The sequence below is a fragment of the Rosa chinensis genome, chromosome 2, assembly GCF_002994745.2.
Source record: "Rosa chinensis cultivar Old Blush chromosome 2, RchiOBHm-V2, whole genome shotgun sequence".
Taxonomy (NCBI): Eukaryota; Viridiplantae; Streptophyta; class Magnoliopsida; order Rosales; family Rosaceae; genus Rosa; species Rosa chinensis.
In genome coordinates, this window is record NC_037089.1 from 36,965,255 (window position 1) to 36,986,816 (window position 21,562).

The 21,562-nt window shown below is 39.6% G+C and overlaps 2 protein-coding genes across 2 annotated transcripts; both read left to right on the forward strand.

The window, feature by feature from the left end:
• The first annotated feature begins 6,759 nt into the window (after positions 1–6,759).
• On the forward strand, positions 6,760–11,697 carry LOC112188018 (pentatricopeptide repeat-containing protein At3g12770). The gene is made up of 7 exons (XM_024327030.2): positions 6,760–8,667; positions 8,768–9,122; positions 9,340–9,489; positions 10,314–10,477; positions 10,681–10,787; positions 10,901–11,063; positions 11,565–11,697. The coding sequence occupies exon 1, from the start codon at positions 6,816–6,818 to the stop codon at positions 8,649–8,651; it is 1,836 nt and encodes a 611-aa protein (XP_024182798.1). The 5' UTR covers positions 6,760–6,815; the 3' UTR covers positions 8,652–8,667; positions 8,768–9,122; positions 9,340–9,489; positions 10,314–10,477; positions 10,681–10,787; positions 10,901–11,063; positions 11,565–11,697.
• A 124-nt stretch (positions 11,698–11,821) lies between these two features.
• On the forward strand, positions 11,822–14,346 carry LOC112188019 (protein PLASTID MOVEMENT IMPAIRED 2). Its single transcript, XM_024327035.2, has 3 exons — positions 11,822–12,041; positions 12,134–12,262; positions 12,399–14,346. Exons 2-3 carry the CDS (start codon positions 12,140–12,142, stop codon positions 14,166–14,168), a joined length of 1,893 nt encoding a protein of 630 aa, XP_024182803.1. The 5' UTR covers positions 11,822–12,041; positions 12,134–12,139; the 3' UTR covers positions 14,169–14,346.
• Positions 14,347–21,562: the final 7,216 nt, after the last annotated feature.

The window sequence follows — 21,562 nt, forward strand, 5'->3', positions numbered from 1 at the left end:
TACTGTTGCAAAGCCATTTAGTTTCTTAGTTGTCGCACTTTTCTTGACATCATACTTATTTTGAAACTGAAACTTTAAAAATGTCTTTTGAATGTTATTTCTTTTGTCAGGATGGTTTCTCATCTAATGTTGGGACCTTGAAATGGGTAAACCATGTCATTCTCTTATCTCAGGTGCCTCTCTCTCTTCCTCTCAGTGTTAGAAACATCACCACTGTAAGAAAGGAATCGTTTTTTTTTACTGTGATTAATAAGACTAGCAGTTAAATGTTTACAAAGTTGCTGGTGGCATTCAAGCTCTCATGAAAAGCAATGAAAAAAAATTAGCCTAAGAAGATGGGTCAATACTGATGGCCTCTGAAATCCCTTACACCATCAGGGCTGGTTTGTTACAAAACTCTCCACGTGAAATTCAAGGCTTTTAACTTTAAAAAGATTAGTTGATACCAAAGTTTTCTCCTTTTTTTTTTTTTTTCCCTTGCAGCCATTAGAGAACTAACCGAATATATGTGGATCAATTATGCATAGTTTCTTCATGTCCTTTGTGAAATTCAAATCAGTTTGCTCTCTTTACATTGCTGTAATCTAATATACATGGGGAAAAAATATGTACTGTTCACATTTTGTAAAGGAGGCCTGAATTTTTTAGCAATTGTAAGCAATCCTAGACGATGTCTGAATAGATCATTATGTAAAGTTCACTCATATGATACAAAAGTGCATTGGTCGTAGGAGATTCTAGGTCTGTTGCAATGGCTCTTTTTTCAAATGAAAGAGAAACAGTCCACAAACAAGTAGCTGCTGAAACATCCCATGCAGAATGCATACTTGGTCATATTCCCAAATTTTGGATTCTTTATGATATGTTTGATAGATTTGCTTATATTTTCGATGTGATCATTGGTTTCTTATGAATTACTACAGTTTTTTTTTTTCTATTGGTTTAGGTTGATCTTTATTTCAGCAAGAGTTTATATGTAACTAAGTGAATCACTCTCTTCTGATGCTAGGCATGAATTTCAAATATTTAAATCATGGTGGTTTTGTGGCAGGTTGAAACTGAATTTGAACAACAATGGAGATGGTAAGGCGGGAGAATGGAAAAATGTGATTTACAATGGTGAACATGTTTGGGGTTAGCAGACTGTTGTTCATGTTCACTATGTTAGCACAGTAGAAGATAAAAAGCTAAAAGAGGTAATGGTGATATTGGAAACTTAAAGTAAGTTAATAACTACTTTTAAAAGCTTAAAATCAGTAACAGGTCTGAAGGTGATGAGATAATTGATTCCCTTGAACCAGAGATAGCTCATTCTTCACCAATATGTTGGTCCAAATTTGCTTATGGAATTCAAAAGTCTACAGTTTGTTACCAAATCTTTTAATTTTTACAGCTTACTCTTTTTGATGCAAATGTTCCAAACTGATAGCATCCCGCTTATCACAACCTAAAAACTTGCAGCAGTTTTCTTTTCTATTTGATCTTCAGCTTAGAAAAAAAAATTTGTTTACAGGGAACTACAATCAATAAACTTCTAGCAGAAAATGCAACTTCAGAATTCTACAGACGGATGCTTTTATTCATTCTAAACTCCTTATCTGATGTTTATACTTCTTTACTGCTTTAAACTCACAGCAGCATTGTTTTTTCTTTCATGTTCACCTTAAAAAAAAAAAATTGTTGACAGTTCAAAATTTCTTCCATGTGCTAACTTACAATAATTTGATGTGCATTTATGCTTTCTATTTTGTATTTTGTGAATGAGTTAACAGCGTGTTGTAATTGAAATCATGCTCTGTTTTAACGTGATATGTCATCATGTGTGCTCAAGCTGTTCTAACCATAATGACCTTAAGAGATTGATTGTAGTATCTTGATTTCAGGGTTGAGTGAGAAATTGCTTTTAGATAAAGAGAACAGAAGCCAATGCGACAGGAATAACTGGGGGAACCCATTCAAAGTAAGCTTTGTGGTTCGAGTTTTGGTTGCTCTGTATTTTCTTGCTTCTTATATTAAGCTAGCGTTTAATTTGAGTACATGTAGGAAAATCTTTGAATTCTATTGTGATTCATATACCAACCGAGAGCTCAACTTCTATCTTAGCAGTTTTTCTAACCACTTCTTGATGTGCATTGTTATATCAGGCATCTGAAGCATGGATAGAGTGCCTATTGAAAAAATGAAAAGCTTTTCATCAGCAAAGGTGATATGGCAATAACAGCTTGGACTGAGGACCAGCAGCATGAGATGAATATCCATGTAGATCGTGTATCATTATGCAACATCCATCAAACGCTTCTTATTATTGTATTCTGTTTATTCCTTCATTAAACTATGCATACCAAGTTTGATTTCTCCATCAGAATCAGTAATAAGTTCAAACCAAACAAAATCTGTAAATTTCAACAAAGATAATTGGTATTTCTATTATGTAATGTAACAAGATCAATCATAATCTCCACCATGTAACAATAAGTCCCGCAGCAAAGCGCATGCACCTTTTCTAGTCTAGATCTAGGGACGAGAAAGACAATAAAGTACGCCACACAAACGTCATAGGTAAGACGGAATGAAACGACGTAGATTTGCTCATAAATGTCCCAAATATAATCATTTGCTTTTCAAACTCGGGGATATATATACCAAAAAAGCAGGAACTTGTTTCTCTCATCTCAAAAGCCGAACTGGTAGTCTTGGAACTGGTGTTGGCCACCAGGGGAGCGCCAGTGGGTAGAAGCAATAGCGCTCGAGTGAAATCTTTTCAACTATTTTTGACGACTCTCCTGTATGAATGTTGTACGTGAAAATCGGTCCAATTCTTGAATTGTCACGTATATGCAAGTACAAGGTACCATCATCATTAGGGTCAAAAGGAAGAAGAAAAACTAGGTACTCATGAGCATCATCATCTTCTGGAACCATTTCCCAATCTAGTGCATAATAATCCCTCACCCTCTGATCCAAACAAAATTTGCCGGCTCCTGCAGAGATTTCTTCTTCATTCAACTCCAAAACAGACAAAACATGGTTTTCACTGTCATAATCTAACATCTGTAGACACCCTCTATTCACTCCTACACACTCAAGATCATAATTTTCGTCACGCTGATCAAATTCAATGAAACGACATCTGTAGTGATCAATACTATCATCAGGAGTACTACAACTGCTAGTGCTAGGTGAACTAGTACTGTTCCTGTCGGTGATCATGAATGGATCCACCCCAATAAGAAAGGTACAATCATGACTCATCCAATACAACACCCCATTGTACGGAAAGTTCATGTGGCTATTGATGTCACCATACCGAACAAGTGATTGGGTTGATACAATTGATTCAGTCCATTCACCGGTCTCAGAAGAGAAGATCTGTACTTTGAATTTGCAGGATATATTTCTACGATCAGTAATTAATCTCACAACCCTGTACCTAAAATCAGCATTAAGTTGGATGCATTGTCTTTTCTGGTCGTGATTGTCATCGTCTTTCCTATACTGGTAGTAAGGAAGATCGCAGATGAATCCCACTGGTGCGAACTCGCAGAGTTGAGGAGGGGGAGGAAGAGGTACCCATTGGCATGTGTATGGATTGCAGATGTAGTAATCACGTTGATAATAATTGCTGGCACAGCACAAAACCAAGTCATTATACGTACCTACCACAATTGGCTCTTCTTTCAAATGGTGAAAACTCACAAGTCTTTCGAATAACGGGGTTAGCGGCTTGCCCGACGATGATAGTCTAGCAAGGAATTCCACCCCGTCTCTGTTTATCAGAGTACGTATTATTTGTGTCCGTTTATGATCACTTTGGAGACACAGAAAGCGACCAAAAAAACTAGGATCAGACATGAGACTGCACCAACGCTTGGATACACACTTGCACTCAGAAACATATTTATAGCAAGGAAGTCGACTCAGGATTTCAACCAACACATCCTCCGGAAGATCACCAATAGTAGTATTATTCATCAATATTGATGATGGTCTTGTTGCTACTGCTATTGATGATGATCGTTTTATTGTTTTCGAGTGATGAATATGATCAGAGACGGGTACAGCTACAAGTGACGATTGGGAACTACTGCAAACTCTTTTGGTATCAATAGCGATTGTACTCTCTCTCATGGTGGTCGGCAAAACAAAGACTGCAGAAAAGAATTAAAGTTAAATCCTACAATTCAGCTTTACTTGGCTTGACAAGCAAAAAGCAAAAAGCAAAAAGACGAGTCTAGAACCCTAAATTGTCCTCTATCTCGGAAGAAAAATAAATAAAACACACATAATGAACCAAACCAGGAAACAAAACCAAACTACTTCTACGCTTGATACCGTATTGACTTGATAAACAATCAACCTAAATATTCTTTAGAAAATTACATATAAGTAACAGACTAAATTTACAAAAACAGAAACCCCATCTTGTATTAGATTTATACAATTAAGGACACAAAACCCAAGTCCAAGGATAATGGAATAGACTTAACCTCTGAAATTTTATGTGTAATTACGAATTAAGACAATTTTTCATTAAAATTACTGCAATGCCATTATCAGAAACTTCTCTCGTCTCTTTTCTCTCATCTCCCATCAGAAAGGCTTCAAGGACAGATCTCTCAATTCTTGTTCAACATCGCCTAGTCCAACTCTGGACGCTGCCACAACTCGGTTCCCGTGGTCGATCTCAGGTTAGATTTCGACGAGTCCAACTCGAAACTCTGGAAAATGCAAAACCCGCCGGAGCTGCTATTCGCTTTCCAGCTTTCGTACTCCATCCACGGTGCATGATCAGACAAAGCACAACCACAGGCGTGACGGCGACGGAGTGAAGAAACGAACTCTACAGATTTCCAGGCCGGAGCTGGTCGGAGGGAAGAATTCTAGTCGGATCTTGATTCGGGTCACGGGTCGTCAATCGGGTCGAAGAAGATTGAAGTTTCTGGTAAAATCTGGTGTGCTCGGTCCTATTCCAACCACTATATTCTTGATCTCAATGGTTGATATCAAGCTATGGAGAAAATACTTGGACCAGATTGGGCCAGAATTTTTTTTATTTTCTGAAATAATTTCTTTAATCTAAAACTGCTAAAATTCATAAAAATTAGTTCGGGTATCCGAAAAAATCCCCGAAAATTCCCACAAACTTGTTTTGTCGCGTCCTTTATTATCAAACTCTTAAATCAAGATCAGGAAGAATGCAATAGCAGAACTAGATGAGTATGTGTGCAGTAGCAGGATTAGATGATGAAGAGTGTAGTAGCATGATTAGACGATAATCAGTGCAGTAGCAGAACACGAGTACAAGTGTCGTAGAAGAACTATATGAATATGAGTGCAGCGAGTGCAATAGCGGGATTGAACGAGTGCAGTAGCAGGATTAGATGATGACAAGTGCAGTAGCAGAACACGAGTACAAGTGTAGTAGCATAACTAAATGAGTATGAGTGCTGCAGCGAGTGCAGTAGCAGGATTGAACGAGTGCAGTAGCAGAACACGAGTACAAGTGTAGTAGTAGAAATGGACGAGTATGAGTGCAGTAACAGGACTGGACGAGTGCAGTAGCAGGATTAGGCGATGACGAGTGCAATAACATAACAAGAGTAGCAAAACTGGACGAGTATGAGTGCAGTAGCAGGATTTGACGAGTGCAGTAGCAGAAAACGAGTAGCAGAACTAGAAGAGTATGAGTCCAGTAGTAGTAGATGATGAGATGAGAGTAGTACGAGAGTGAGGTTTTGTGAAGTAACATAAATGAATTATTCTCAAGGAAAAAAAAATAGTAACATAAACGGTTAATTTTCAAAAAAAAAAAATAACATAAAAGAATTATTCTATAAAAAAAAGTAACATAAAGAATTATTCTCATGAAAAAAAAAAAGTAACATAAGGGGATTAGAAGTCAAAAGAAGTAATTAAGGGTAAAAAAATAAATTAACTCATGACATGTGGCAAGTAGAGAGCATATTGTCCTTATTTGTAAGATTTGATCCTTATAAAGGGATTAGAAGTCAAAAGAAGTAGTTAAGGGTAAAAAAGTAAATTAACTCATGACATGTGGCAAGTGGAGAGCACATTGTCCTTATTTGTAAAATTTAGTCCTTATATGTTTAATTCAATCTTTAGATGATGTATTTGTTAAGTCATATTTTATCAATAACTTATATGTAATTTGTTAAATATTCTTACCATATATTTTTTTTATTAATAATTATTCTTACTATACTAAAAGTAAATTAATACATCAAAACGGCACTTTCTTAAAAATAACGTAGGAACCTATACACAAAGAAAATAAATCTAACCCAAGAATCAATTTCATTCTCAACAAAAACAGAAAGAAAGAAACATGCCCAGATAGGTTTTGCAGCCTTTGGACTTGGGCATGTAGAACATAGTCAAATATCTGTCTTCAGTTCTTCTCAAAGAAACATACGAGTTGACTAAACAAACAATGTTGTGGCAAAGAATTTCATTAAAGGTGGCCTCGATCATTCAAACCTTAAAGAAACCAATACCACAAGCAGGTGGTGGATTTGGGGTCCGATCAAGGTCAAGAATCAAGTCGAAAGACAATAATTGAGCAACAACTGCAACACACAAGATGTCAATACCAAATTTTCAGATCATATTGAATAAGGTCGCAGTTTTTACTATTCATTAATGAGAATGAAAATTACCTACAAAAGCGTTTAAAAAGTACGCCACACAAACGTCATAGGTGAGACGGAATGAAACGACGTTTGCTCATAAATGTCCCAAATATAATCAATGGCTTTTCAAACTTTGGGGCATCCCCCTCCATATACCAAAATAGCATGAACTTGTTTCTCTCATCTCAAAAGCTCAAGTCATCTCACATCTCTGCCGACTTAGCTGCTCTGCTACAAGGTCGTATCTCACACTCTCATCTCCTTCAAATCCATGCCCGAATCTTTGTTCTTGGTGCTCACCACGACGACTTGATAGCCACTCGTCTCATTGGCCACTACCCATCTCACATTGCTCTCCGTGTCTTTCATGGCCTCCGAAAACCCAATGTGTTCCCTTTCAACGCCATCATCAGGGTCTTCGCCGAACAGGGTCTCTTCTCCAGTGCCTTCTCCCTCTTCAAAACCCTGAAACAGAGCTCCCTTTCGCCCAATGACTTCACCTTCTCTTTCCTCCTCAAGTCGTGTAGCTTTCGCTGCGGGGATTCTGTTTATGTCAAGCAAATTCACACCCATGTTGTGAGGATGGGCTTTCTTCGCAACGAGTTCGTCTGTAATGGCCTGCTTGCTGTGTATGCTAAGGGACTCAAGGATCTGGGTTCTGCACGCCAGGTGTTTGATGAAATGCCTCACAAGGGTGTGGTTTGCTGTTGGACGTCTTTAATTGCTGGCTATGCTCAGTCAGGGAAGGCTGAGGAAGCTTTGCGGTTATTCGTGGTGATGGTTAAGGGAGATTTGCGGCCGGAGGATGATACAATGGTCAGTGTTTTATCCGCTTGTTCGAATCTTGACATGTCAAAGATTGAGAAATGGGTTTTGATTCTGTCCCGAGTTTTCGACAATGTGGATTCTAAGAATGTTGGTTCCGACTCCGTTAACACTGTACTGGTATATCTGTATGGGAAATGGGGGAAAATAGAGAAGAGCAGGGAAGCATTTGATGGAATTTCTGACAGTGGGAAGCCAAGTGTGCTGCCTTGGAATGCTATTATCGGTGCATACGTTCAGAATGGTTTTCCTGTGGAGTCTTTAAGTGTTTTCCGCGTAATGGTGGGAGATCCCACTCGTAAACCTAACCATGTTACTATGGTCAGTGTGCTTTCAGCCTGTGCTCAAGTTGGCGATTTAGAGCTTGGTAGATGGGTTCATGAATACTTGAAATCTAAAGGAAATAGAGGTGTGATTGGATCAAACAGAATTCTAGCCACTGCATTGATTGACATGTATTCCAAATGTGGGAGTTTGGAGAAGGCAAAAGAGGTTTTTCATCAGATGGTGTCGAAAGACATTGTTTCATTCAATGCTATGATCATGGGTCTTGCAGTTAACAGTGAAGGAGAGGAAGCCCTGAGGCTATTCTCAAAAATCCAAGATTTTGGTTTACAACCCAATGCTGGTACCTTCCTTGGTGCTTTATGTGCATGCAACCACTCAGGTTTTTCAGAGGAAGGGCATCAAATATTCAAGGATATGACCTCAGGCTTTTCCATTTCACCTAAATTAGAACATTATGCCTGCTATATTGATCTCCTTGCCCGAGTAGGCCTAGTTGAAGAAGCTCTCGAGGTTGTAACTTCCATGCCTTTTGAGCCTAACAGTATTGTGTGGGGTGCTCTGCTTGGAGGTTGCCTGCTCCACTCTAGATTAGACTATGCTGAATATGTTTCCCGTAAACTTGTTCAATCTGACCCCAACAATACCGGGGGTTATGTCATGCTGGCTAATGCATTTGCGTCTGATCATCGATGGGGTGATGTCTCTTCTCTGAGGCGGTTTATGAGGGAAAAGGGAGTGACCAAGCAGCCTGGCTGTAGTTGGATCAGCATTAATGGTGTTGTGCATGAATTTCTCGTTGGATGCTCGTCACATTCTCAAAGTGAAAGTATAAGTAGCATACTAAATGGATTGGTGAAACAAATGAAGATAGCAATTGACATACTATGAGACATTTATGTTAAAAGTATGCTTCTTCTTCTTCTTTTTCTTTTTTTTTCCGCCACTAATCGATATCACTTTGGTTGTCTATTGATCATAGTATGGTTTTTCTTCTTTTGCCACAGGTATACATCAAGGAACGCTGAATATAGGGCTTTGCCTAGAACACAGTTTTGACATTTGCAAAGAAAAATAATTGAAAAATAAACATCAAAAACATCAGATGTTGACTTACAAGGATGTCGCTTAAAAGTGCAAATATATTCAAAGTCTCCTCAAAAGATGAGTTTCATCCAAAGCTGGAGTAGTTACTGAATGCCCATTGGAGAATCTGGGGACTCAAGGCCTGGGTAAAGTGTGCCCTGAGGTTCAAAATATATTCTCCATTTCCATGCTCATTTTTCTTGTATCAAAAGGTATCCACTAGCATATATGGAATCTTCCACTGTAGGAAAAGTAGGAAGTGATGTCTAAGTGAAGGTGAGAATAAATTTACCAGAATCTTCCCTTTTGGTTGTGAAATTTTCTTCTGCATTGTTTAGAAGCTCAAAATTTCCCAATACAAACCAAACTCCTTTATTATGATTGATAGAACCTTTTGACAGATCTGAATTTCAAGCAAAAGGGTTCAAATCTGTTGTGTCATGTCCTGCTTGCCAATGATGCAATGATGGTTCATGTTTTTATGATAATGCAGGTGAAGTCTCGGAGGGTGCCTACTGAGCTGCCACATTGCTGAATTTCAATGAATGGCGGAGTCGGCTATGGCAAAGGAAGTCATAGGAGAAGAGTCCGGGAAAGACCGAGAGTTTGGGGTCAATCATTCTGAAAAATTTCTAATGATCAGGTATATCTATTGACATTGTTTTGAAACGAATTCAATCTTTTGCCTTCTGATTGATTGGATTCCTGAATTGTGTGAAATTTGAAGATTTTCATGATTGTGCCCTATTTTGTTTATATAAAATGTATAATTAACGAGAAGTCACTGTGTCCATATGTTAGATGGGACCACTGCATTACAAATAAAGTTCTTCCCTATCCGCACAGTTTGTCCCTTATCCTTCAACTTGAATGTTCATAATGTGTTTCAATACGGTTAAAATCCTTTTCAGTCTATAAGGATACATAACTGTCCTTTTTCTCTTCCATTCACGTGCAACATGAATTGTTGTCTTTCCCTAAGATGACTCTTTCCCCTAAAATGACTCTCAGTACATCTTCTTAGCTTTCACTCGCCATAACTAAGCATTCAAAACGTTCACTCTTCATATCTTCTCTGAGTTGAAATTTAAAAGGGTAATTTTAGGAAAACTTGCCACATGGTATCTAGTTTTACTATAAAATGCACTGTAATTATGACACCATTGGGTACAAGGAAGTAGGAAACCAACTGGTTGAGAGACTCTGGTTGTGTGTGACTCATGTTGTGAAACGTAACCCACCCCACTTAGTTTTCAGCAAGGATGTTGGGACTAAGGAGATTGTGATCCAAATTTGCGTATGTCTGGAAATGTGAACTGGGTAGATCTCTTTCTTTTATAATTTTTATTCTTTAGACATTTTCTTATCCCCTGGGTGGATTTTACATAAAATAAATTCTCTGTTTTTTTTTCTTTTACGTCTCTTTCAATCATTACAATCCTTGCACTGAAAGGAAGTGGTTTGCAGTTCTACAAGTTTTTCAGAAAAATGACATAAGGAAAAGTGGAAAGTAAAGGCTCTATGATGCGATAAAAGGTTCCTAAAGACTAAACGTATTACTTGGAGAAGGCAATAGGGCAACCTGCAGTGGATCTTATTCATGTAATTAATACTTTTAGTATTTGAATCAGGTTTGTGTACAATCCAATATACGATTTTTGTTGTTCTATGGTTTCTCTTTCTAGGGGTTAGGGAAAGCTTAAGCTCTTAGTGTTTTTCACTTTCAAGTTCATTTTCACGTGGCATTGACTGAGATTTTCTCCATTCTCTCAACAACAGATGCTTTGTTTGTGTTTCAAGGACGTCTCACATATTCTTTTTCCCTTTCTTGAAGAAATTCCATGATGTCAAAAGGAAAAGTGCTGCATTTCAAATGCAATACTTGTAGGGGAAGAAACGAATGATTTGCTGGACCATTTGAGATCACTACAACGAGAAAAGGTTAGGTTTCTGATGAGATGAAAGGAAAATTTTACCAAAATTGGAGTTGTGTTTTTCACTGTGGTTCACCTTCATATTTATTATTATTATTATTATTATTATTTTGAAAATAGGTATGTGGAGCTCCCGCGTATACATGTGAATTGAAAGCATACACACGAGGGACATGGTGCCTAAACCCCGTTGAAGAGTATTATAGTCCTTGAAAAGTACATCTCCAATGATATCAGGAGATTCTCCCAATCACATATACTCCTCATCAACACCACTAACAAGGTGAGCAAGTCTACGCATAACACCATTTGCTTCTCGGTACACATGACTAACATGAGCACCAGGAACCACTATTCTGATCGAGAAAGCATCTCTTCCGGTCATAATGAGATTAAAAAACGATGCTTCCTAATATCCTTCATAAATGCCTTGATATAATCATTTAGGCACACCTTCATACTTTGATTCATAGTGGTTTGGCCTTTTTTAATTTTCTATTATTTGTTGGCAACTTGGGTGGTTTGGCCGCTGAAAACGTGGCACATATGCCTCCAAATCTTGAAAATGTGTCCTTTCTCTCACTCCCTGCCAAATTTGTCGTCGTCTGTGACTTGTCTTTAGTCTTTGCCCACTTCATTTTCATTGTGTGTAATAATATTATTGTTTCATTTGATCAAAATTGAGGCTCCATTTCATTTCCTTTCTATTTTTACGGTGTTAAAACTCCAATTGAAGATAACGCAGATTCTTTTCTTTGTTTTTTTTTTTTTTTTGGCATCACAGTTAACCTTTATAACAGCTGTTCATTAGCTAAGCTTGTAAATTTGTATCGCCTAACATGTTGGAGATGGTGCGTTCTGATTCCTCTCTTAATGAAATACCAATAGCAATACCAACAAAGAAAGCCAGTAGTCAGTATTTCCAAACGACCTTTTGGATTCACTCACTCACTTCACACCAAAGAAAAAGTCATAATTTAAATGGAAAGGGATAAAATGAAAACGGACTAGATGATGGGGAATTGATATGGGGAGGAGATATGTGGCTGGCGATAGTTCCAATATAAGCCAATCATCAGTTCTTCAGACCCAGTTAATGAATGAGCTGCCCTAATTTGTTCCCTTCTCAAATGGAAACGAATAATATAACGGTCTGTATTAGAAACAAAACCAAGAACAAGAACCAGCATCAAGCCTCAGGCAAGCTCTTCCTTACAGATAACAAGCAGCTAGCTCTTCCTGAACGCATGCACATTTGCAAGTAAGGATTCAGTTTCGTGTCTGTTTCCGTCCACATTCAAATTTGAGCTAAATCTTGTAGTGGAAATTAACAGAATTGTGTTGAACTTACAGGTTAGGATGAGCAGAAGAAGATTTGGGTCAGTTCGATCTGCTAACAATCTAGTATATGGAGATAGAACACTTGAAGGTAGTCCTTGTCCTTTGCTCAAGAGACAACAGCCCCCATTTGATTCCCCAGAGGTATAATCACATTTTCATATCTAGTTTCTTTCGGACTTAATTTGAGTTGCATTCATGTACTAGTCTGTATTGTAAATGTAAGCATGCCGTATTTAATGTATGTAAAACATTTGCATTTTTTTGTCTACAACCAAAGTCCCCTTCAAGAGCAAGAGAACTCCATATGGCACGGAGGGACATAGGTCGATACAGAGAAACCAGAACTGACACAGACTGGGTCAAAGAACAGGCGCAAATTGAGTTATATGATGCAAAGAAGATAGCCAAAGATCTCTCCTCAGTAATCGAGGAATCAAACTTGATGGCCAGAGGACACACGAGAGAGATTGAAGCACTAAGGAGACCGAGAAGGCGTGGAGATAATCGAGTATTATTGCCTGTTGGGAATGATCATGTGGAGAATAACAAAAATTATGAACAAGTCATGAGAGAAGTGCAGCTTTTGAAACAGGAACTGAGCATGCTCAAGATCGATATGGCTAATGTTTTGGAAGAGAAATCGCAGGCAGAGAAGCAAGCAGAAGCCGCAAATGAAAAGATGATGTTTTATACAAGCTCGGCGGAAGCTATCAGGAAGGAGATTGAGGAAGCTGATGAAGAGCAAGTGCTAGTTGAGTTGGCTCAGATTGAAGCCTTGAAAGAATTTGGAGATATTGAAGCTCAGAGACAACAAGAAGCCAATCAACTCTCATCTGCAGTGGAGGAAACCAGGAAAAAAGTGAAAGATATTACTGAAGAGATTGATCACTCAAAACAAGTTGAAACCAAATTGTCTGTCACATTGTCTAATGTCGATGCGTTACGGAATGAACTACAGCTAGTTAAAGGAATGGACAAAAGTAGTAGTCAAATGACTGATAGCTTTCAGCTTTCGGAAACCAGTCTTCAAAGAACAGAGGACTCGGAAGCTTCACCCTTGTTACACTCAATCACAGAAGAACTAGAGGCGGCAAAGAAAGAACTGGCTGCAGTAAAGGAAGAAGGATTCCAGTACATGGCCTCCATGGATGTTATAAGAAACGAGATGAAGCATATCACAGATCAGACAGCTCGGATAAAGAAGGCAGAGGATAAAGCAGATTTAACTGTTCAAACTCTCAATTCAAAGTTTCTCAGAGCCAAAGCCAAGTTGGAAGCTTTATGTGCATCTGAAGAAAAAGCAAAATCAATTCAATCCAGTCTCTCACTCACTCTTGAACAGCTTAAGACAGATGCTGATGCCGCAAACAAAGAGAAGGAGAATGCCAGTGAAGAAGCTGCAACCATTAAGTCGGAAATACTCAAGATTGAATCGGATATAGACATAGCTGAAGAAAAATTTGAGGCTGCAATGCAAGAGCTTGAAGCAGTAAAATCTTCAGAGGCTGTAGCTCTTGAAAACCTCAAAACACTTATTGAGAATACCATGAGAGCTAGAGCTTCTGCAGCTCAGAATAGTTCTTCAATTACCATATCCAAGTTTGAATATGAGTACTTGACTGGACGTGCAGTTGGGGCTGAAGAAATTGCTGATAAAAAGGTAGCAGCTGCTCAGGCTTGGGTTGAAGCTATAAAGGCCAGTGAGAAGGAAATATTGATAAAGATAGACTTAGCTGAGAAAGAGCTGAAAGAAACGAGGGTGGAGGAGGTACAGCAAGAGGCCTCTAGACCTGAAAGACAACCTTCTGGACAGAGGATGCTGGAGGGACAAGAATTACAAATTTGGAGACAAAAGAGGGACAGAAATGCAGCATCTGGAAACCGGCGAACTAATGGAAATTTAACTCCATCAAGGCGAGCCAAGTTCCGAAAATCTGCCTCTCCTGGAGCTCGGCATATGAATAATTTCCCCATTCAGAAAAAGACGAAGGTAATGCCTAATCTGGGCAAGTTTTTTGGCGGTAAGAGAATTGCAAAAGATGTGTGAGCTGTTTCAAGTTTATGCGAAGCCTAGTCCACTTTAGTAAGTGCTCCTCAATAAAGCTTTTGGTTTCCAAAAATATGTACTCTGAATGATCTAGTAGTGTTTGAGAGAGTATCCATGTACAATAATGCCATAGCTGTGAAGGTTTCATGTCTGTAATACGAGAGTAGAGTCGTAAGCATGCGAGTCATAATCATACAGCAAGCACGCGTTCTTCAACCTCTAATTCTCCATTTGTGTAGTTATCTAGGTTTAATTAAGGGTAATTATCATAAATGGTACCTGAACTTATCATCTATCTTATCGATGGTACCTGAACTTCAATTTTGATTACAATCAGTACCTGAACTTTTCTATTTTATTTCAAATGGTACATATTGTTGTAGAGAAACTGAATTTGAGAGGAATTTGCTGTGTATTCTTATTGATAATAGGGGCCTCTTTATATAGAGGATTACAATGCATAGAATCTCAATCATACAAGAAAAGTAATCGTACATTGAATAGGAATCTAGATCCTTCTAATTTAACCCTATTACCACTAGGTCAAGTAATGTAGAGTTTGGGCCAAACACAAATTAGGGTTTACTTGAACACTCCCCCTTGTGTTGCCCAAATGCGGTGCTTCTCTCGTTGCCTCGTTAAAAACCTTGCCGAGTAACAAAAACTCAGTGGGACAAAAATAACCTCAGTCGAAGGGGAAAAAGATCACAACACACCCTGGGTGTTTCGAGGTGAACATGTAGACATCTCCCCATGATGTCTGCGTCTCCCCCTGATGACTACGATCATGGGAGTTCAGAAAATTTTCGCAAGCCAATTCTTGCCACATGTTTCTCGAACGTGTATTTGGGCAATGACTTAGTAAACAAGTTTGCCACATTATCCTAGTTCACTTTGGTATTTGAGGAGAATCTGTTGTTGCTGATTATGCTTGGTGTTGTCGCTTTTGATGTAGCCTTGCTTCATTTGTTCAAAACGAACAGCATTATGCTAAATGCTCGTAGGCTCATCTTGTGGTATACTTCAAACCACAATTATTCGAACATGCGTGATTATGGATCCAATCCATAAACATTCACGAACCACTTCGTGAAGAGTAATAATCTTTGCATGGTTCGAAGATATATCGACTACGGTCTATTCTGTAGACCTCCAAGATATCACGGTCTTTTCCCATGGTGAACACTTAACCAGTTTGGGGCGACCTTCGTGTGGGTCAGAGAGGTACCCAGTATCAGCAAAACCTTCCAAAACACTTATATCATTTTGGGATGGGGATAGAGGAAGCAGGCCAGTGTTGGCGGCGTTCCTAGTGTGTGATGGGTTCGAATCCATCATCTCTATGTAGGGATAGAGCAAGCCCATATCAATCGTACATCTCAAGTACTGAAAGATATCTTTTACACCAATCAAAATGGCGTCGCGTTGGCGCAGAGCTATACCTTAGCTAACAAGTTCACTGCAAACGAGATGTCCGATCCTGTGCATTGAGCTAAGTACAATAATGAGCCTATTGTACTCAAGTAAGGCACTTCTGCCTCTAGCACATCTTCGTCATCATCCTTCAGACGAAGAGGATCATTTTCAGGATCAAGACTACGGACGATCATGGGGGTGCTTGAAGGTTTGACCTTGTGAAAATGCCTAAGCATCTATCGACACGATGCTCAAGTTCCAAACTGAGACATAATCGTGTTCTCCCATAATCCTTCATCTCAAAATCGGATTTCAAGTGTTCAGCGGTTTCCCTTAACTCTTTAAGGGCTTCTAATGAAGTTCATGTCCAACATGAACCGCGATGGAATCTGAAACTTGTTATGGAAATGCAACGCGTGGGCATATCCCTTTCCAATCAAGTAGTCATTTTAGCGAGCGTTTCAACCTCTTTGTAAACTCGCTCCGTGGTCTAGAGCCACTTGACTTGGGTAAATAAAGTTCACCATGAACCTTCATGTATATTCCGTATCTAGATCCCTATAAAGATACGTAGTGACCACATTTGTAAGCTGTGTTCAGTTATTCGGAAACTACCAAACTGACAGGGTAGTGGAATGCAATGACATCCAATACGAGAGAATATGTCTCATCGTAGTCAATTTCAGGGCGTTTTATGAGAAGCCTTGCTCCATAAGGCGAGATTACCATCTCTTTTTCTCACTACGGTTTCTAACAAAGACCCATTAGTCAACAGGTTTTATGTTAGGAGGTGTTCGCATCACTAGCTAGAAAACCTTCATCTTCGTTAGATAATCCATCTTAACCTGGATCACATCTTTCCATTTAGGCCAAATCTCTCTACGTTGGCATTCATTCATCAACGGAGCGTGGTTCGATATCATCGGACTCAACAAACTCATGTGCAACGAAATGCACGACTACATCATCAATTATGATGGAGTTTCTATCCCACGTCTCATGTACACTAGTGTAAGTTTCATAGAGCTCTATATTCTCGGGAATAGGTTCTGACGTTGAAGTGTCCCCCAACAATAACCCTAACCCGAAAGATTCTCATGAGATGGATTTTGAGTCTTGATGATCAAAGGATTGGAATGTGCCAAAGTGTCCTTCGAACCTACGGGCCTCCCACGCATCCTAGCTGGGGCCATGGCCTGTAAAGCCAGAGTGCTACTTTCTTTGCCGTTGGCGCCATGCTTACCTCCGTGTAGGGTGGCGCTACGTCCTCTCGTAGGGACGTCCTTCCTTGTAGGCTTGTTTGCAGCATATTTGTGTGATCTCGTCACTTTAACAGGGATCGAGATGAAACATAGTGGGGTCAGGCCACGACAATTCCTGTCGTTCCTGCTGAACATCCCTGTTCTTATCTCCCCCTAACGACGGGAAGACTGTCTCATCAAAGTGACAACCCGCAAATCGAACGGTAATGAGATCCCCTTGCAAGGGCATTAAGTGGCGGACGGTTGTTGGAGACTCAAATCCAACGTAGTTGCCTATTCATCTATAAGGACCCATTATAGAGCGATGTGGCGGCGCAATTGGCACATAAATGGCTCACTCAAATATGCGTAAGTACGATACTTGTACCCAATCACTAGCTGTAACGCAGAGGTACATTGAGTGGCGGTGGGTCGTAGACGAATTAGCATAGCTGCATGCGATATTGCATCACCCCAAGCGAATATAAGGAGATTGGTGCGCATTACCAATGTCCGGACTATCATCGTAGTCATTTCTGCAAGGCCATTGGGTGTGTACATGGGAATATGATGTCCAACATCAGTCCCATTGCAATATCCATCGAAAGTCTTTCGATGTAAACTCTCTAGCATAGTCAAATCCAATTGACTGAATAGGATGATCTGGGGAGTGAGCCCGTTGTCATATGATATGTGTTAGGAGTGTAGCATAAGCAGCATTTATAGGTGGACAATGGCACAACATGTGACCAATGTGTTTGCGTGTCAACTAACATCATGAAATATTTAAGCGTCCGCAAGTTGGTTGAATCAATCCACAGAATCCCCATGGATTCTGTGTAAGAATAGAATGAGTATGTTCATTTCCTTTGCATAGGACGGTCTTAGTCCTAATTTCCCTAAGGAACAGGCTTTGTAAAATGAGCGAGAGGCTTTAGAAGCAACCAATGAGTATTTTGGTTAGGCCTGAGCGTTTGAAATGCTATTTGAAGCAAGTTGGTGATTGCAACATCACCTGGGGCGCCATCACCATGATGGACACTATCCATGGCGTTATGGATAGGGAATGCGCCAGCCCTAGGCTGGTGGTGGAAGGAGGCGGTGCCCTCGGCAGCTGCGTCAGTCACACTTAGTCTAGAAATCAACTTTTGATTCATGCTTCGTTTCGCTCGAAGGAAATGATGTCCATGTGAAGTCTTTAGTAGATGGATCATCATATCATGACCAGGATGGCCTATCCTGTCGTGACAAAACCAATATGTGTCTAAATCCAAGAGATCTTCTCTCATAACTTTATTGGATTTAATAGCTCAAATAGTGATGTAAAATCAACTAGAGAGACACATAAACTTCTCTAAGATGCGCCTTTATTTGCAATCATTAGAGGTATTGCAAAGGAACTCATTTCCGTTTTCTACATGCGTTTTCGCATGGAATCCGTCGGCTAGTCATAGTGTGATTCTCCCTAGAAGCGTAGAGAGTTTCTGTGACAGTAATTAAAGTGTCATTTGGCAAGTGGAACTTGGGCTATTCCATGTCCTTGAATTAATACTGATGGTCCAGCCATCGTAGTCGCAAAAGTCATATGCTCAGAATCAAAATGGAGTCATAAAGAACTCGAAGTTTTATTCATAAGCCAACAGAGTTACATCATTGTCTCTTTGACTAAACAAAATCTAATCCAAAATGATAGCTAATGCAAAACAGTGGTAGTCATCTAACTTCTTTCGGTAATTCCAAAATAAATGTGACCAGGTGAGTAGAGAGATGTCGGTGGAGCAAGGCTCGCTTAAGTACCACTAATCTCAGAACCTTCCTAGTCATCACATTTACTTTGAGTGAGCCTACTTTGAAGAAAAGCTAAACCATTTCCATTTACTACAAAAATATATGGCAATTGCCTATTACATCTCTTGGAAAAATAAAGACTTAAACAGAATTGGTGATCTATTGATCCCAGCCAGATTTGTAGTCTTCAACCCTTCACTCTAGATCATCTTCTTGATCTTCTGGTTCCATATAGTGAGCTTCCCTTGCTTCACAATATGCTTTGTAGGCGGTGACAATTTCTTCACGAGCTCTACAAATGTGTGCCCAATGATCAGACACTCCACAATTAGAACATACATCTCTTTGCTCAAACTCCATTGATTGAGGCACTTTGAAAGCGTCATTTAGATGGCTCTTAGTGTTGGTGGCGCCACCAACATGGCCAAAGGCGTTGCCTCCCTCTCTCTTTCCACGTTTACCTCTTCGGTTTCGTGTTCACCTATTTTGGCAATTACCTTCCCAAGTAGAGTGATTATATGGACCAGAACGTCCAAATGTATTCCTAAGATTAGGGTTTCGCTCTTGGCGCCCTCTCTTTGGGGCGTGACTATAATTGGATTCCGGAATATGCTATGTTCCCACGGATCTCGAATTATTGTTCTTCAGAAGGATGTTGTCATGCTTTTCAGCGACATTCATAGCTCCAATGAGCTCATGAAACCTTGTGATTCGTCTTGCAGTAACATCGATTCGATAGTTCTTAGCAACCATCAATGCAGAGATGGGGAAAGTAGATAGAGTCTTTTCAATCAACATCGCATTTGTGATCTCTTTACCACAGAATTCCATTAAGGATTTAATGCGAAGTGCTTCCGAGTTGTAGTCAAGAACTGACTTGAAATCACAGAAGCGGAGGCTATGCCATCTCATTTCTAGGTCAGGAAGCAGGAAGTCACAGACGTTGCCAAATCTATCTTCGAGTGAGACCCACATCCTTCTGGGATCTTCTTCATTCATACACTCGTACTAGAGTGAGTCATCCATATGACCAGTCATTAGGATGATGGCTTTCGCCTTATTTGCCTCTAAGGCTGCTCTATTTGCTTCCAAAGCTTGAGCTTGCTCAACAGTTAGCACGTCCTGGCTAGGCTCGAGAAATGTATCCAAGATTCCATCGGCCTTGAGATGTTAGCGAATATCACGAACCCACCTGTGATATTCAGAGCCAGTTGTTCCCAATGGAGCAAAGTCCAATTTGTTCAGGTTACTCATCCTGAAAGAGAACAAGAAATTAGGGTTAGTTTCGGAGCAAAAAAGGCTACCACGAAAACAAATAAAATTTATGAGCGTAGTCGCTTCCAAGAAATTAGGAATTTCCGAGCGTAGTCGCTTCCAAGAGGGGTTGGATTACATCGAAACAATGATGTTTGCGATCGTTCATTTTATCTCAACAAACTCTAAGTTTGGAGAACTCTACAAGCTCTAAGCTTAGAGTGAGAACGAACCCCCACAGTTCGGCTTAATTTAGTCTCCCCTATGATAAAGAGGGGGGGGGGGTAAGAAGAAGGGAGGCTGCGAGTCCCCGAGAAAAAGAAGCGAAAAAGAATAAAAAACTTCAAAAACGGGAACTTTTAGTAAATCATACCTCTTAGGATTGCAGAGCGTATTCGATCCTCATTGTAGGATTGCAGATGAGCTTCAGTCCTAGGCGAATCAAACTTGTTGAAATTCGGAGCAAATTCACTTCTGAACAACTCTCACTCCGATTGGTGTACAGGTCTTAAAATGACTCCAATAGGGATTAAATTTGGAGGTTATATAGAAGAGACAGACGTGAACAACTTTGATGAAGGAAGAATTTTTATCTGAAGTTTTGAACTAGGCGTTTCGGGGCTTGCAAACTGACTGATATGTACAGGAACGAGCATGCTGAACAGCTCCTACCTCGAATGGTGTACATGTCTCAAAACGACTCCAATAGGGATGAAATTTTGAGGTCAGATAGAAGAGACAGATATGAACAACTTTGATGAATAAAGTATTTTGATCAGGGGTTCCGAACAAGACGTTTCGGTGCGTGAAAGCAGCTGATCTGCACATAAACGAGCGTGCTGCTGTGTTGCAGGGGGCAGTAGGCGTGCGGCAATGCCGCAAGGGCAGTAGGCGGCACACGGGTGCGCAAGGGCTGTAGGGGCAGCATAGGGCATGGCTAACAAGGGCTAGGAGTTTGCGGCAGTTTTGGTGAGAAGAGTTTTCGGGTTTTTTGTTTTTAGGGCTAGGGTTAGGGCTCGAGCTGATACCGTGTTGTAGAGAAACTGAATTTGAGAGGAATTTGTTGTGTATTCTCAATGATAATAGGGGCCTCTTTATATAGAGGATTACAATGCATAGAATCTCAATCATACAAGGAAAGTAATCGTACATTGAATAGGAATCTAGATCCTTCTAATTAGGCCTCATCATATGGCCCTTGGGCCCTAAGCCCGCCCTGCCCGACCCTTTTTTATTTAGGGTAGGGTATGGGTCACACAAATAAAGCCCGGCCCTACCCTACGGCCCGGCCCGGCCCTAACCCGGCCCTAAAATTTATATTTTATTTTTGTTATTTTCTATTACATGTGTTATATGTATAAAAGTAATAAAACTATGGAAGTGTAGAAAATTATTTCAATCTACCATATTAGGAAATGAGCCTTTTAAATTGAGCCATATTTTGAGAAGAAAAAAATAATTTTTTTTAAAGAATTAACCGTTAATTCGGCAAAAACGCCGCCGTTTTAATATAATCTTATGGGTATTTTAATATTTACCAATAATTACTGTTAACTAATTAACTGTAATAATTACAAACCTATTATTTCAAATTGGACAATATATTCATGTAATACCAATTTTGAAATAAATCAAGTAATCAACATAACTAAAAATAATCAATTGGTCGAGTTGAAACCTTTTTACCAATGTAAT

Bases quoted from the DNA above. Each gene is read 5' to 3' on its own strand.
- LOC112188018 (XM_024327030.2), top strand. From the start codon at position 6,816: ATGAACTTGTTTCTCTCATCTCAAAAGCTCAAGTCATCTCACATCTCT.
- LOC112188019 (XM_024327035.2), top strand. From the start codon at position 12,140: ATGAGCAGAAGAAGATTTGGGTCAGTTCGATCTGCTAACAATCTAGTA. The intron at 12,263-12,398 runs GTATAATCACAT...CTACAACCAAAG, and splicing joins CCCCATTTGATTCCCCAGAG to TCCCCTTCAAGAGCAAGAGA.